The sequence below is a fragment of the Pteronotus mesoamericanus genome, unplaced genomic scaffold, assembly GCF_021234165.1.
Source record: "Pteronotus mesoamericanus isolate MK-2021 breed Mesoamerican mustached bat unplaced genomic scaffold, CSHL_Meso_final contig_164, whole genome shotgun sequence".
In the NCBI taxonomy this organism is placed as follows: domain Eukaryota; kingdom Metazoa; phylum Chordata; class Mammalia; order Chiroptera; family Mormoopidae; genus Pteronotus; species Pteronotus mesoamericanus.
Genome location: NW_026555065.1, coordinates 23,851,131 through 23,869,550, shown reverse-complemented (window position 1 = coordinate 23,869,550; position 18,420 = coordinate 23,851,131). Strand labels below are relative to the sequence as shown.

The window sequence follows — 18,420 nt, the reverse complement described above, 5'->3', positions numbered from 1 at the left end:
ATTCTTATGCAGTAGATCTAATGTACGCCTTTAGATTATATAGTTCTAACAATCTCCTAGGTATTACCGATAAACTGGTCTATTGGACCATACTTTAAGTAGCAAGGAGTTTGACCATATCCTTAAAAATGAAATCACTGCATTAGATTCAAAGAAAATCTGACTCCCAGAAGTACAGAATGTGCTATAAATTAGTCATTATGCACTTACCCCTTTCTAAGCCTTTTTTATTTAGAATGAGAATGACCTATCTGATACAGTAATTAGAATTTTCATTATATTTGCACTTGGTATTGTCAGTCCTTTCTATTTTTAATCATTCTAATGGATATATAATTAACTTTGAACTTTTAATTTGTCTGAAAACACTAAAAATATTCAAAGTCTTTAGAAAAAATTTTTATGACAAATTACTACACACCACACCATTGACTCAAACACACCAAGGTATCATAAACCATCATTGAAGATTATTTATATAGTATGTGTAAAATATCTTTCATAGTTTGCATTCCATTTGATTTTTTGATATTTTGTTTTCATTATAGATTTCTGTTACAGAAGACAACCATGAAAAGAAATATTCAAATGACCAGACAGTCATCTTTTCAGATGAAAACCAGATGGACCTAACAGCAAGTCATACTGTGATGATTACCAAAGGCCTTTTAGATAGTACAAAAAGTGAGAATTCTACCAAGATAGATACTACATCCTTCCTGGCTAACTTAAAGCTTCACACTGAGGATTCAAGAATGAAAAAAGAATTAAATTTTTCCATGGATCAAAACACTAATTCAGAAAAGAAAATAAATTTCAATGACTTCATAAAAAGATTGAAAACAGGGAAATCTAATGCTTCTATAGGACCTGATAAAGAAAATTCTGAGATAACTGTTCATTCCAAAGAATCAAATAGGACCTCTTCTATATATCAAATGCATGAATCCCCTAATGTTGATGAAAATAACAGTAATGTGACTAGGATCTTTAGAGAAGAAGATGATGGGATGAATTTTACCCAGTGTCATACAGCCAATATTCAGAGTTTCGTTCCGACATCCAGTGAGGCCAGCTTAAGGGAATTTAAAAGTGATGATATTACCGTTTATGGTAGTGACTTGATGGACTTGACAAGAAACCACACTATACAGATTTTACCCTCAGCAGATAATTTATCTGAAATAGAAAATCAAACTCAGACTGTCATGATGGATGTTACAACAGGTTATAGAACCAGAGCTTCAGGGAAGAAGAGGATCTTTGAGAATAAACCAAATGCTTCTTTTCAAGACACTTCCTTAGACCCTAAAGCTGAAATACATATCACCAGAAGCAATACTTCTGGGACAAAAACTCACATGGTCACACAGACTTCTAATCAAGATATCAAAACATTGGCCATGATCCCAGAATCTATATGTTCCAGTCCATCATTTCAAGATTACAAGACATTTTTGTATTCTAGTTGTAATAATGCCATGGAACTGACCAAGTGTCTGTCAAGTATGAGAGAGGAAAAAAATTTGCTGAAGCATGACAGTAATTATGCCAAAATGTATCCTAATCCAGATGCAAGCTCTCTTCTCATAGAGAAAACGATTTATTCAGGAGAGGATAGCATGGACATTACCAAGAGTCACACAGTTGCAATAGACAATCAGATTTTTAAACAAGATCAAACAAATGTACAGATGACAGTCATACCAATATCTGAAAAAGAAATGATGCTCCAAAATCACGTAACCATGTCAAAGGAAGAAAAAATGAATGTAAACTGTAGCTCAGTTCCTTGTGTATCTAAGGAAAGATTACAACAGGGCCTGGCAAATCCTCTGTCTATTTCATTGACTGGTAAAAAGACTGTAATCTTCACAGGTGAAGATAAGGATTTGATTAAAAGTCACACAACTAATTTAGGAAGTCAAGTTTCTCTTGCATCTTACAATCAAGCATCTGAGGATATTAGTAAGTCTCACTCTGATAGCAATAGCCTTTTAAATGAATCGGAAAAAATGACCAAAAGTCATATTGAACTATCCCAACAATCAAACATGATATCTAAAAACATCCTAACTGACACCTGGAGCAAAGAAAAAGATCAAGTTTTGAAGATTTCACCATATCTTGATAAAGTTTCTCTTCAGTCAGTCAATATTAACCAGGACAACACAAAGTATAATATAGTATACTGTGACGGAGATCTTAATAAACAAGTAGCACTGGGGAATAATAGAAATACCGTGTCAAGTGAGCAATCTGTATTTCCTACCACAAAACTATTTTCATCAGAAGGACAGTGTGCTACAGAAAATCATAATACTGCTATTGACAGTAATATAGTAAAATCTATACCAGGCCAGAATTCTAAACTGCCCGAGGCACTGAGGAAAAGTTTAGGCAATCCCATCTTTGACTGCTCTCATGACAAGATAATTCTTTGTTCAGAAGAGGATCAAAATATGGATCTAACCAAGAGTCACACTGTTGTCATTGGATTTGGTCCTTCTGAAGTACAAGACCTTGGTAAGACTAATTTAGAAAACAGTATCAGCCAACTAACCATAAACAGACATGAAGCTGTAAAAGTTGAAAAATATAATAAAATTCCTATAGAAAAACCTGGAGTATTCATTTTTAATGATATGGATACATTGGAGGACAGAAGTGTGCAGATGCCTGGATGTCTGAATGAAAAACAAGATGTCAAGATTTGTGGAAGGAAAAGTATTGACAGACTAAAAATTGATAAGACTGTTATATTTTCAGAGGGTGATGAGAATGATATGGATATCACCAAGAGCTATACTTTGGAAATAAATCATAGACCTTTATTAGATGAACATGATTCCCATTTGTTGCCTTTGGCAGGAACTTCTAAAACTGTTTTGTATGCGTGTGGGCAGGATGACATGGAGGTCACTAAAAGTCACACAACTGCCATAGAATATGAAACTTTCTTACCAGATGAAATAACTACCAGGCCTGTGGACAAAACTGTAATGTTTATAGGTAATCATGATGAACTGGAAATGACAAAGTCCCACACTGTTTTCATTGACTACCAAGCAAAAGAAAGAACTGTGCTTCCAGACAGACCTGACTTTAAACTATCCAAAAGGAAAAGCCTAGGAAAACCAAAAGTGACTCCTCCAGGTGAAGAGAGTGTTTTCTTTACAGAGAATGCTAAAAATGACCATTCAGCAGCAGAAGCCAGCCAGCTTACATCAGAGAAACGGTCTAATAGTGGTCCCAAAGAGAGAGCTGTAGCATTTATAACTGATGATAACATGGAAGTGTCTACATCAACCATTTGGAAAAATGGCAAAGATGTACAAAAGCCTGGATTTTTTAATGAACCCCTGTCAGACATAAGTCAAAGAAAGAAAAGCCTCAGACTCAAAAATGACAAGCCCATTACATTTTCAAATAATGATAAAAATGACATGGATATCATCCAGAGTTGCACAGTGGAAATAAATAACAAAAGTTCCCTAGAAGATAGAGAAGAGTCTCTTTTGGTGCCTTTAGCGAGAACTTCTAAAACTGTTTTTTATACATGTGGACAGGATGACATGGAGATCACTAGAAGTCACACAACTGCCTTAGAGTGTAAAACTGTCTCACCAGTTAAAATTACCACTAAGCCTATGGAAAATACTGTAATGTTTGTCGATAATCACAGTGATCTAGAAGTCACCAAGTCCCATAATGCTTTCATTGATTGTCAAGCCACAGAGAAAATACTTCAGGAGTGCCCTAAGTTAGGAACAGCAAAAGGAAAAACCTTGGGTGTTTCTTTTCCTAAGGATGGTAGCTCTGTTCAAGAAATCACTGAAAAACAAGTACAGTCTGTAGGAAACAAAATTGTTCTTCACACTGAGCAAAAGCGTCATGTGATAGCCTATTCTAATACATTGTCTGGGGATCAAGGCGAGATAGAAATTGTCAAATTCCATAGTACTGCTGTGGATGAAAATGTCAGGGGGAAAGTTTTAGACCAGGCCTATACACTGGAAAAAGCCAAACTTAAAAGCTGCCACTTAAATAGCACAGACAGAAGAAATGTAGATTTTGCAAAGAGTCATGCACCTGCTATTTGTGGATCCAGCAATAATTATTCCTGTTTACCAAATGTTATTACCTCTTTTGATAATTTAGAGGGGAATGCCATGTCCTTATGTGATGAAGATGAGAAAGCCAATAATTGCCCAGTGCAAAATGATCTTGCTTATACAAACAATTTAGCCAGTGAATATTACTTGAAATCGGAGGGGGTGCCTTTCTCTGCTGCTTGTTCTTTGTTAGAGAAGGAAAAAGTTATTCAAACTAATATCAAAGGACAGTTAGACTGTGTCATAACAGTACTCAAAGATCAAGGTCTGATTCAGGAGCCCCAAAATCTATTAGCTAACCAAACTTTAGTATATGGTCAAGATTTGAAGAACATGACCAAACTTGATTCAAAGCAAGTATCTGGTAAGCTTCCAGAGGATCAAATGGAGGACTTCATTAATAATGCAGAACATAGTTTAAAACAGGCCTTTGATGGTGATGTTCATGTTGGTTCTCAGCCTCATCTGTCTACCCAGTTACCTCCGTTGCCTCAACAAGGACAGAGTGTTGTTAATAAAGATGAAAGTAAGGATTTAAATATTGTTATAAGAAATTCCTCTGTACCTACATGTGAAAATGAGTCCATAATGTTCAATAATGAGCAACAGTTTACTGTAGCCTGTGAAAAAGAACTGAAGAAAAAGATCCAAACAGCTAAATGTAATATAGCCATAGGTTTCCACAGTAACTCAGACTTGACTAAGCAAGTTGTTCAAACTCATGCCAATCCTAAAAAAACATCAGATCCTGTAATTTCATCTAATACTGCAAGTTTTAGTAGTGGCAATCCAAGTCTGAATAATTTGAATAAGAAAACTGAAGAATTTTTGGATTTACAAACTGTTCATATACCATCTTTTCCAGAACAATTACTTGAATTAGTAAATAAGGCAGATAATGATATGAGTAGAGTACAAGCTACAGAAATATGTAATTTTAACACAGTGTCCAACAATGTTGAAGATGATAGAGAGGAAGAAAATAAATTTTTTCATTGTGGGTCTGAAACCAACTCTCTACTACTAAAGCCATTTGTAAAAGATAAAGTGAGGAGATGTTCTTTGGGAATATTTTTGCCTAGATTGCCAAACAAGAGAAATTGTAGTGTCACTGGTATTGATGACCTGGAGCAGATTCCGCCAGACACAACTGATTTGAATCACTTAGAAACTCACCTCGTCTCCAATAAGGATTTAGGCATTGGATTTATTGCAGATAAGCTGAACTTAAGTCCATCTCAATATATAAATGAGGAAAATCTTCCTATATATCCTGGTGAGATTAATTCTTCAGACTCTATTAGCATAGAAACTGAGGAAAAATCTTTGATCGAGACATACCAAAAAGAGATTTCACCATCTGAAGATAAAATGAAAGAAACCTGCAATAGCCAAAAAAGAACCTGGGTACCAGAAGATGATGCTGATATTCAGAATGAGAAAAAAATCAGAAAAAGTGAGATTAAGTTTAGTGATACTGCACAAGATCAAGAGGTGAGTTCTGTCTTGAAAAAGTTATGGGCATATTTGAATTTTTATTTTTAGTCTTGGGTAAGCAGAAATTGATTATTTTCAGTTATAGGGCTGAAGAAATATTTCTTTGTAGAATCTTAAGGACTAAACTGACTAACAGACTTAAAAACGATTTGAAGTGGCAGATGGTCACAAAAAATAAAATTAAAAGTAGTACAAAAATTAATGTAGAAATTATACAATTCTAAATATTCTGTTACCTCTGATAATTTGTCATAGCTTTGCATGTGAAAATTTCAAGGCAGAGTATATGTGGTTTGAAAAGCCATCTTCACTGTTAAAATATTTGAAGGGTGAAAAGCCTTTTTATTATGCAAACTGCATAAAGAAAAGCTTGACTGAATTTTCTTGGCTAACGAGGGTCTATGGAAACTGAAAGTCCATTTCTTTCATGGGAAAATACCTAGGTCAAGTCCACTATCTCAAAATGAAGTAAGTGAGATTTTGTATTTATGAAAGAGATCATAGATAGTAAAGCTGTGGGACACTGATTTGGATAATTTGGGAGAATAAAACCTGTCATTCAAGCTAAGTTATAGGTAGAGAAATAAAGATTAAAAGTATCAGAAGTTCATAGAAAGCAGTTTAAATTAAAAAATATGTAAGCTTAGAAGATGATTTTAGTGGTTCTATAAGATGAGGTGTCGAGGAAATGGCCTGTCTATGAAGCTTTGAAAAAGTAGTTAATAGCAATATAAAATATATAACTGAACAGATTCTATGAAAATTAGTACTATTTTCAATAAATACTTATTTCGTATCTGCTCTGTCCTAGGTACTGTTGAGATTGCTAGGATACATCAGCAAGAATTTGTAGACAAAAATCTGCTATCATGGAGCTTGCTTATATTACAGCATTTAGACAAAGAATATAATGTCCTCAAAAACATATGTAAAGTAGGTAGACAAACATGACATTTAAGGCTGTAAAGTCAAATGGTTAAAATGGTAAAAACAGGATCCCGTGACTTATTTGACTTCATCCAAAGGAGTCTTCTTCATCAAGTGAAGAAAGTACTAAAGCCCGGAAATAAGTTTCTTTTCTGTACTATAGCCAGGGCCACCATGTATAGCCAATATTCTCTTCTGGTTTTCTGTAGTGTGGTATCCCTGGCCCTGGTGGCTAGTAGTTGAATAACTGGATAGGTCTATATTTGATAGTTCATAGAATCTGGCTATAACTAAGATACCTCAGAGAAATAATTTGCTTATACAGTGTAATGCACAAAGTTATATCTGTGTATTTTAAAATAAAATTACCTTTAACTCTAAAGACTTCATTTGCCTGGTATTTACTCTGATTCTTTGCTAAGGGAACTCATAAGAGTTATACATAAATTTTATGCTAGAAGTGTTTCTGTTAGTGTTCAACAAACTTTTAGTCATTATGAGTATACAGTGTTATAACTTTGTCCTGATGATATTCCTTAATTGATAATTTCAGATTTTTGGGTACCATACTGAAGGGGATAGAGATAAAAATGCTAACAGTGTATTGATAAAAAGCCTGAGCAGGACCCCATCTAGTTGCAGCAGTTCTCTGGAATCAATCAAGACTGATGGAATCTCTCTGGACTTCAGCAGTAAGATGATTTTCATGAAAGCTAATTAATACAAGTCATCTGCTTACTTGACTGATAATAAATGTATTTCTGTTCAAGAGATGTTTAAAATTTGTATAAGCTAGCCCTGACTGATGTGGTTTAGTGGGTTGGGTATCCTTCCCACAGACTGAAAGTTCACCAGTTCAATTCTCAGTAGGGCACATGCCTGGGTTGCAGGCCAGGTCCCCAGTTGAGGGCGTACAAGAGGCAACCAGTAGATATATTTCTCTCCCTTTCTCTCTCTCTAAAAATAAATAAAAATAAAATTTATATAAGCGTTTTAGGGTTATAAATAGTTGATAAGTAAAATAATACTTTGTTTATCTTTAATTCTTAGTTTTAATAAATTGAGAAGTGAAATACTACCCTGGGTAGAGCATCTTCCTTAAGAGGCTATACTCAGTTGAGAAAACATTGAATGGAGCCTTAAAACTGTAACATACTTTGCCTTACACATGACTGTCTTTCTAACAAGATCCTAATGGATAGCTTCAGGAGCGTGAACTACACATAAACCTGAATGATAACTAAAATTAAGTTTCCAGTTTAATTCTGACTTGTTCATCACCTGAATTTGCCTTACTTCTAGCACAACGCAACAGTCAGATGGAATCACAGTTTCTCCCAGATACTATTTGTGAAGAGAGCTTGAAGGAGGTATGTTAACGTATTCCTCATTACTAAGGCAACTGATTTTGTTGCTTTGTTTTCTCTTTTTTTAATTTTTAAAAAATGTTGATATGTTTTAAATATACAGATGGTGAGTTTTCTCAGTTAGGGACCCAATGTGGCAGTTAATTATAGGGAGTAAAAATATGATTAGAAGAGCTCAGTTTTGTTTCCCCCCGTCCCCCAGTTCTACTGTTACTGAATAATCTCAAGAAATAGATTTTAGATAAAATCTACCATGTACAGACTACAAGTATCTGGATAGTATTTCTACAAATGTATGCAAAGAACTTTAAGCTATTTACAAATCAAAATGAGCCCACCTTGAATGGTCATGCAAACTTTCTTCTTTCCTCAGAAACTCAAAGATGGGAGAATAACAATAAAGGAGTTCTTTATACTTCTTCAAGTCCACATTTTGATACAAAAACCCCGACAGAGCACTCTCCCAGCCAAAGTAAGTGCAATTTCTTGGCAAAATAGTTGCCTCAGAACATTTCTTATTCTGTTCTTATTTACTAAACTGCATCAAAGCAAGCATTTATTCAGAAAGAAAAAAGAATCAAAGGAAGCAAATTTTTTTACAAGAGTTTTCCTATAATAGGTGTATTTGTGGTTAGCATAAAAAGTCACTGTTTTGTTGCCCTGGTTGGTGTGGCTCAGTGGATTGAGTGCCAGCCTGCGAACCAAAGGGTTGCTGGTTCTATTCCCAGTGAGAGCACATGTCTGGGTTGCGGGCCAAGTCCCCAGCAGGGGGCATGCGAGAGGCAACCACACATTGACGTTTTTCTCCTTCCCTTCCCCCTCTCTTAAAAAAAAAAATTTGATGTTTTTTTGTACCATGGATTTTCATAAGGTGAAATTTTTCTCGTTCCTTGCTATCTAGTTTGTTTTTGATACTTTTTCCTAAACATAAGCTTTCCCATTATAAAAAAATCTAAGAATAACAGTTTTTAATAAACACTTTCAAAATAAGTATATAAGATCATAAATTTTTGAATAATACAATCAACAAACTCAATTTAAAAGATTAATAGAAAAACTTAAAACACTTTCATAGGAATTCTTTTTCTCTTAAGTCTGTCGAACATTTACAAAAATTAGCTATGCCTTTCGCCACAAAGAAAACATTAACAAATTGAAAAAAATGGAGATTTTTATGAACCACATCATCTGATCTTAATCCAGTAAAATTAGAACTAATAAAAGGACTAAATATTCTTTAGCTTCTTAGAAATTAAGGAACACACTTCTTAATAATTTTTATATCAAAGAGGAAATCAAAGCTATTTAGAAAGCAAAATAAAGGAAAACATTTAACACCAAATCTATGGGACATACAGAAAAAATTATGCTTAACGGGAAATTAAGAGTCTCACATACCGTTGTTACAGAAGAGAGTCTTAAAAATAAAGGAATTATTAATACTCGCTTTAAGAAATTGGAACAATAAAATAATTATCCTTAAAAAGTCAGAAGGATAATTAATGCAGGTAAATGATGAAGTTAATGAATTTTTTGGTATTGAATTACTTAAAATAATGTATAGCCATTCTTTTTTCCAGCTTTGTTGAGGTATAATTGACCAATTCTACATAGCCATTTTCAAATCATTCACAATTCTTTGTGAGTGGAACATCTATAGTTTACCTAAACATCTGTGGGAAGTAGACTTTGATGTCAGAGACTTGAATTCAGATTTCAGTTTATGGCTTTACTGGTATAACAATTTTAATAGAATATTCAAATTTTTCTTTGTAGAACGTGGAGAAATAGGTACTCTGAAACTTGAAAGAGTTCTTAAACATGTCTTATTCTCAAAATACTAGTTTTGAGGGACTGATTTTTTTTTTCAGTTTACTGTAAACACGCAGACTACTCCAGAAGATCTGATGTTAAATCAATATGTTTACCGACCCAAGATACAGATTTATAGAGAAGATTGTGAAGCTCTTCGCCAAAAGATTGAAGAGTATGAAAGTTTTCATTTTTTGTGTTTGTTGCATGGGCAAATAATTTGTGTGGTAAGGTTTTGATTAGAATGACACTAGCATAGAAAAAGTTGATGTCATTAATTGGTGATATGATACAGTATGTTTATAGAAAGAGTTTTGGCTTTCAGATTGAAGCTCAATCCTGGCTATGACACTAACTGTGTAACATTATATAAGCCATTTAACCATTATTTCCATATCCATAAATTGAGGATAACAATACCTACTCAGCAGGTAGATATGAAAAGTAGATAAGAGTGTATATAAAATGTTTCATGCCACTTTTTGTAAAATGTATGTCCTCAATGAACAATAATTATTAGATTTATATCATAAATTGATTGCAAAGGAACTTCTTCAAAAAAGAGGTATCTCTTTAGAGATTTATATATAGTACCTACAATTAAGAATGCCTTTGAGTTTATAATTTTATCACATTTGCCCTTGATTTGCATATATAAAATAATATGGTTTTACTCAGACTATAGGTTAGTGCTTTGGTATTACATAGATGCTGCAGACTAATTTATGAGTTAGCTACACTATACCTAGATTCTCTCAGGTAGATCAGGATTTGCAACCCAAATCATGTTTATATTTTATTTATCTAGAATTATCCAACTAAATTTGAACCAGTTTAACAAACAGAAAAGAAATAAAATAATCTTTTATGAAGTATGTAGTTTTAAAAATAGGAGCTTGAGATGCTGTTAAATTATTATATTGCAGATTTGCCTGATTCTGGCTTGTTTATTCAACAAATATATATATTGAGCACCTACTGTGTGCTAGATACTGTACTAAGTACTGGGGTTCTTCACTGAATGAGACAGACAAATTTCTTCACATTGTATAAATAAGTTGGGCATCTTATGATTTGTCTGAGAATGCTTTATTTGAATTAAATGCAATGAATAGCCTGTTTAGAGGTGCTCTGCTATTTGATTTTGCACTTCAATGCTTGTATGTAATATCTTTTAACTCTGGTAGAAATTTATTTCTTCTGCTTATTAACAAGAGGCCAATATATATATGTGTGTCTTTGCTACTTTTATCAATGTCATTCTGTAGAGTTGAGATAGGACTTTGAACTGAATTGGGAACCTGTATTTAAAATAATAGTTACAACCTCACAATTACGCATTGATAGGCCTTCAGGATTCTTTATTAGCATATGTTTTCATGTTGGAACAAGCTGATAACATTGAGGTGAGGATTCTATTTGTGCGAAGTTTTTTTGATTTATAACATTTTTTAACTGTTCTACAAGTGTTGAAATAATAAGGCTGGTCACTGTTCTTGAGTTTATTCCCCTCTATTTATGTAGAAAAACCACTAGGATTAAATTAAGTATGCCTGTAGATCTGAGTTGATTCATTGAAGCTAACTTCTGAAACCTATGCTAATTAACTTTTCTATATTTTAGATTAAAGCTTTCTGCATTGAACCAAGATAAACTGTTGACTGATGTAAATGGGAACCTATGGGAAAAAATGAGACACTGCTCGGATGAAGAGGTACTTTTGTCTCATTTTCTGAGTAGGAATCAATATAGACATTTTGAACAATTCTTATTATGAAATAGGTAACTATTACTTGGTGTTTAGTAATGATTTCTTTAATTTCCTTCTGAGGTATAATATGTTACCAAGGTTTTATTTAATTATACACGAGCAATTGTTAATATATAATTTTTTCAAACCTGAAATTATCAATTAATATTAATATATGAAATATAGTTGAAGTTTATTTAGAGTTCCCTCCTTGTTTGCTTTTCACTTAGATTTAGATGAGGAAAGATTTGATTAAATTATAACTCATTTTATATGTGCTCTAATACATTAAAAGAGTTATTAAGAACCTGTTATTTTCTAATTTGTAATATGAATAAGTGAATTGAAAGCAGGAATCAAAATTAAAATCTTTGGTTGCACTTTTAAACTATTAAATGAAATTAAATTTACAAATGAGAAATACCCTGCCTTCGGAATCAGAATCTAGAATTGGTAACGCTTAGCATGTATCATCTGAACCAGCCTTCTCAGATCTTTTGCCTTTTCTAATTTGTTTAGTGCATTGTAGCCTTTTACTTTTCCTTATAGCTGAAGGCCTTCGGAATTTACCTGAACAAAATAAAATCACATTTTACCAAGATGACTAAAGTCTTTACTCACCAAGGAAAAGTGGCTCTCTACAACAAACTGGTGCAGTCAGCTCAGGTAATTTGAGAAAGTTAATAGCATAGAAAGATCTATTGAAATTATTCTATGGTGGTTGTGGAATATGAAGACTGTTTCTTAGACACGTGAATGAGACTTGGGCAAAAACTTAGAATTGTTCAAGGGGGGAGTTCAATTTATCAAAAGTGGCAAATCTTAGAACCTTGAGTAATTCTAAAATATGTTTACTAATATGGACCTATTTCTTATCTCAAATTTGTTATCCATTATACAGATTAAAATAAAACAATATAGGATTCTGATTTTCCATTACTAAGGACTATAGTATTATCTTTTATGCAGTTCATACCTAGCTGCGTACTTTTGTGTTTGTGTTTAAAGTAGCATCTCCCAAAATGATCATCCTTTAAGAAAATTTCTGTGTTTAAAAACTTTCTATTAGCAAGTAAGTCTGGGATATGTTACATACAATATCACTTTTCAGAGAAATATAATAGATAGCATATTAATGTCTACAGTCAAAAATCTTTTTTAAAAATTCTGTAAAGAAAAAAATGCCATGATTCTGTTAGACCAGTGTTTCCCATAGCTAGAACATTTTTTAGTGAACTCTTTTTTTGAAGTAGTATTTAAATGTAGAGTGGAAACTTTGGCATTCATTTTAAGATCTGCCTGTTCATGATTTAGACATAGTTATGTCAGCTGTTTCAAACCTGATAATGTTATAATGTTTTGTTTAGAACTTTAATTTAACAGTCTATAATATTGTGTGTTTAGAATGAGAGGGAGAAACTTCAGGTAAGGATAGATGAGATGGACAACATACTTAAGAAGATTGCCAGCTGTCTCACTGAGGTGAAAATAGGTAAAGTACAAGTTTGAACGTACAGTTTTGGGGTGAGGGCATTTTTAACCTCTCTGTCTTGAGTTCCAGACTTAACTTTTATAGCTTCTTGCTGAAACTCTCTGCAAACATGTCCTTAAGCACCTTAAACTCTGTGTAAATAAATGGAATTTACTATCTTCTCCCATTTCCAAATTAAAATCTGAAAACTTGTTTTCCCTATAATGTTTCTTGTTTCTATTAATGGCATCGCCATTCTTATATACTGTAAAAAGCTCAAAACTTTTAGTGTTTTTCAGTCTCTGTTATCAAGTTCTGTCATATCTGCTTTTCAACTTGTCTTGCGTTCTTTCCCATTCCCGTCATGTCTGTCATTAATTCTGAAATGTGCTACTTGAAGTCTTCTAACTTGACATTCACAGTCTTCATTCTATCTCCTTCCAGTCCAACCTGCATATTTAATAACCAGCAGCTTAGTAATTATGGAGGGCAGCTTTCATTATTTTATACCCCCGAAAGACTTTTCTCTTTGCATTTATTATGAAATAAAGTCCAAACTCCTGAACTTGACATAAAACATTTCTATAATCATTTTTAGATTTTTCTTTCTTACATGATTTACTGTTTTACTTATACATTCTAAATTCCAACCAAATCTTGTCCTTTCTCTGCAGTCCTGCCACTTTGTCTGTTCTAATGCATTAATCTGTTTTCTACCAAAAGAAGTAGTCTTTATCTCCACTGAGCTTTTGTGGGTATTTTATCAGTACTTCTTATAGTACCTATCAAATCTACTTGTAATTATAGTTACTTTTGTATAGTTTATCTTCCTAACTAAATTGTGAGTTCTATGGGAGCAAAAATCAGCTTTTATTTTTCTTCATATCCTTCAAAATTCTTAGAACTGTGCTTTCCATACAATAAGTGTCTAGTGCACATTTTCTTCATTGAATTGATAAATATCTGAATTTCATAATCTTAGACTGCCCTACCCCTTTGTTCATTACCTTACTCTCTTCACTTCATGGAAAAAAAATAGAAACCATTAGGTTTGAACTTCTAAACTTTCTGTGACCAAACAAACCAAACTTGAATCTATCTATTCATTCTTTCATCCTTTGTTTTCCATAAGACCAATCTCTCTACCTAAATTTTGAGTTTCATCGCTCCTTCTCTTCTCAGAAATCATGTATCACCAACTTTTCCTTATGTCTTGTATATTCAACCTCTGCCTCCTCTACTGGATGTATGCACCCCTCTCTCATCTTTAAAAATACCAACAATCACACTTCCTTCTCTAAGTATCACTACTAAATGGCTCCCTATTTCTTTCTTGTTCTTTCATTATTCCTTGAGCAAATATACTGAATACCTAGTAAATGTCATATACAGTGTTCAGTGCTAAAAATACTATGGTGATTAAAAACAAAAAGTGAAAAAGTGCCCTATAGAGCTTTAGTCTACAGGAGAATATAAGAATTAAACAAATAATGTTACAGCAAGTGCTATGGAAGAGAGGTTACATGGTGCTATAAAGTCCTGAAACAGAATTCTGATCTAGTTGAGTCAGGAAAGGCTTCCCTCTCAGGAAGTGACAATTAAGCTAAGATACAAAGACTGAGTAGAGAGGAAAGCAGACTATTCAGTGTTGGGATGGAATTTGAATAGATCAAGAGTAAATGTAAGAAGTTCAGTAGTTATTTATTGAACTGGTATGGTTAAGAAAGTACAGTAGCTTATATTAAGGGGGGCTAGTGATGGTGAAGAAAAAAAAGATTCAAAAAATATTTTTGAGGTAAAAATCTAAACTTAGTTTGGATGGGGGAGCAGTATTTTTAAGGATGACTACAAGGTTTTAAAAATAAGTAAAAATTTTTAAATATATATGTATATAGTATCTGTTTCTGCTTAGTCCATTGGGTTGCCTAACATAACTTTGATTATGCAAACTTATATAAACAATTTCCAAGTGATAATGGCCCCTGAAAAGCGACTATTGGAGAACATTGGTATATGGCTCAAAGTTCAGTTGTCTGCTTCTAGGAGCAAGTTTTGAATGAAATTATAATTATATCTCAGTGATTTTTTTTGGCAAGGAAAAATGGGGGAATGATGAGTGGTTATCAAATATTCTTTTTTTTAACAGATTATTTTTTGTATTTTTTCCATTACCAGTTATCCCCCATACCTTCTTCCACCTCCACCCACTATCACCACGCTGTTGTCTTTGTCCATGAGTTGTTTTTCTTTTTTGCTCAGTCCCTCCATTTCCCCAACCCTCCCACCCAGAGCTATCAGCCTGCTCTTTATTTGTGAGTCTATCTCTATTTTGCTTGTTATTTCAGTATGTTCATTAGATTCCACATATAAGTGAAATCATATGATACTTGTCTTTCTCTGACTGGCTTATTTCATTTAGTGTAATGTTCTCCAGGTCTATCCATGCTGTCACAAATGGTAAAATTTTCTTCTTTATGGCCAAGTAGTGTTCCATTGTTTAAATGTGTCACAGCTGTCTTAGCCACTCATCTACTGATGGACCCTTGGACTGCTTCCACATCTTGGATATTATAAGTAATGTTGCAATAAACATAGGGGTGCTTATATTCTTTAAATTAGTGTTTCAGATTTCTTTGGATAAATTCCCAGAAGTGGAATTGCTGGGTCATAAGGTAGTTCCGTTTTTAATTTTTTGAGGTAACTCTATACCGCTTTCCACAGTGGCTGCACAAATCTGCGTTCCCACCAAAAGTGCAGAAGGGTTCCCCTTTCTCTACATCCTTGCAGCGATTGCTGTTTGTTGATTTACTGATGATAGTCATTCTGACTGGTGTGAGGTGATATCTCATTGTGGTTTTAATTTGCATTTCTCTGATGATTAGTGACATTGAGCATCTTTTTATATGTCTATTGACCACTTATATGTCCTCTTTGGAGAAGTGTCTTTTGCTCATTTTTTAGTTGGATTGTTCGTGGTTTTTTGGTGTTAAGCTTTATAAGGTTTTTTAAGTAAATTTTGAATATTAATCCTTTATCAGATGTATTGGTGAATGTGTTTTCCCATTCAGTGGGTTGTCTTTTCATTTTGTTGATGGTTTCCTTTGTTGTGCAAAAACTTTTTAATTTGATGAAGTCCTAGTTGTTTATTTTTTTCTTTCATTTTCCTTGCCCAAGGAGATATATCGAAAAAATATTGCTACAAGCCATTTTCGACATTTCACTGCCTATGTTTTCTTCTAGGATTTTTATGGTTTCGACTCTAACATTTAAGTCTTTAATCCATATTGAATTTATTCTTGTTTGTGGTGTAAGAAGGTGGTCTAGTTTTATTTTCCTGCATATATCTGTCCAATTTCCCCAACACAATTTATTTGAATAAACTATCTTTAGCCCATTGTATGTTTTTGCCTCTTCTGTTTAATATTAATGGGGTATAAATCATGGATTTATTTCTGGACTCTCTATTCTGTTCCATTGATCTATATGTCTATTTTTATGCCATGTCAAATATTCTTAACAATATATTTTAGGAGCATCTATTCTTTTTAAGTCCAGTTTTTAAACTATTTTTGACTGGGTTATTCTAATGCACATTGTCTACTTTAGAAACTAAGAATTTGGAGCATGAAGAGGAAGACAATTTCCTGGAAGAATGGGATTCTGAAATGAGAACTGCAGAGAAAGGTAAGGAGATAAATGGGCGGGGGGAACCCTTCTGTTCTGAGTTGGTTTATTTAGGCGAGATTAATGAGATACAATTTTCAATAAATAGATGATTTTTTGTAGGAACATTTCAACGTATCCATTTTGATAGATTTGTTTTTATTTTTCTTTTCAAAGAACTGGAACAGTTGAAAACTGATGAAGAAGAGCTTCAAAGGTCAGCCTTCAATTTGAGTGTTAGAAAATATGCTAAACTTCACAAGGTTAAATAACTTCCTGTCTCTAGAAACTGACAAGATCAGGGATATGATTATTGACTCAAGGCTTTGACGTTGACCCTGGGGTTGACAGTATTTTCTAAGCACTATTGTTTATAGGGTATTAATCCAAGACACTATTTCTCAAACTTGAATAATATCAGGATCCTTTTAAGCAAAATAAACCTACTATTTTTATAGTATACTTAAATATCAATAAGTATAATATGAGATGTATATTTCTTATACTCATGAATTTTATTTAACTGTAAGACTAAAAGAGATCAAATATAAGTAATTACAAAACTAGTAAAATTCCTATTAACAATATTAATTTGACAGGTGATAATGTTTGGCTGAAATTAAACTGATGCTAGCAAAATGACTAATAAAGCATCAGTTCTATTTAGATCTAATAAACTAAACAAAACCAAATGAAAGCACTGAAATTATGGCATGTCTCAGTTTTAAGGTGGGCAATCTCATAATCTGCATTGTGTTTACATTTTTATCATCAAAATGAAAATATAAATTTTAATAATTTTAAAGAACATGAAAAACCCCAAGGATATCTTTATAGATTCTAATTTAAGAGCCATTGATTTAGGCCTTTCCTAAGGCCCATGCTCTAGATTAATGCTCATCCCAAAAGTAACACATTTGAGAATGCAAAAATAGATGCCATTCACCTCACTGAGGAGCCATCTAAAATGTGACTTCTTGTCATAACCCTTTTATTTTAATAGAGTCTGAATTTTCTAACAATGAACTTACCTTTCTGTGAATTTTTTTTTCCAGAAATCTCTTAGAACTAGAAGTACAGAAAGAGCAAACCCTTGCTCAGATAGACTTTGTACAAAAAGAAATAAATACAACTGAAGAGCTACTGGATCAGTTGAGGTAAGAAAAAGCTGATATCATTAGTTTGTGTTTTATCCTATGCCTTTATGGTTGTCTACACCTACTAGAACAGTTGACATGTGTTTGCAGTATATGTCACTGTTTTTAACCAATGTCGCCTCAAAACAAGTCAAAGTACTCAACACTAAGTTGGAAGTATACAAGGTGAGAGAGCTATGTAATTATAATTTTAAAATATTTAATATTTTGTATTGCCTAGACTTGGTTTTTCTCTGATATATAACTCAGGATTGAGTGAATTCTTATTTCAAAAGCATGCTTGTACGTTCATAATATTTGAATTAAAATTTTTCTCCCAATCCAGCAGAAAAACTCGAGTAGCAGTTGTTGGTACTAACTAGGTGGTATCTGAAGTCAACTTTCTTCTTTTATCTCAAAAACATATTTTTTTTGTCTTGTTTATCTGTCCAGCCTGTCTGAGTGGGATATCATTGAGTGGAGTGATAATCAAGCTGTATTCACCTTTCTTTATGATTCAATAGAACTCACCATCACTTTCGGAGAGCCAGTAGGTAAGTAGCAAAAGTAAGATAATCCCTCTGCAGAAAAATATATGGCTAAACTCAAATTTTTATTTTAACGCAATAATAACTATTGACATAACAAAAGCACTGCTAAAAAATCTTAGAATGGGCTCTCA

At 33.2% G+C, this 18,420-nt stretch overlaps 1 protein-coding gene across 1 annotated transcript in view; it reads left to right on the top strand.

The window, feature by feature from the left end:
- KNL1 (kinetochore scaffold 1) overlaps positions 1–18,420 on the top strand; it is a 56,179-nt gene that overhangs the window by 32,369 nt on the left and 5,390 nt on the right. Inside the window, 12 exon segments of the mRNA XM_054565145.1 lie at positions 549–5,609; positions 7,093–7,231; positions 7,842–7,909; positions 8,280–8,378; positions 9,778–9,893; positions 11,342–11,432; positions 12,018–12,134; positions 12,873–12,960; positions 16,546–16,623; positions 16,780–16,819; positions 17,658–17,759; positions 18,192–18,292. Of these exon segments, the coding sequence (XP_054421120.1) occupies positions 549–5,609; positions 7,093–7,231; positions 7,842–7,909; positions 8,280–8,378; positions 9,778–9,893; positions 11,342–11,432; positions 12,018–12,134; positions 12,873–12,960; positions 16,546–16,623; positions 16,780–16,819; positions 17,658–17,759; positions 18,192–18,292 (6,100 nt within the window).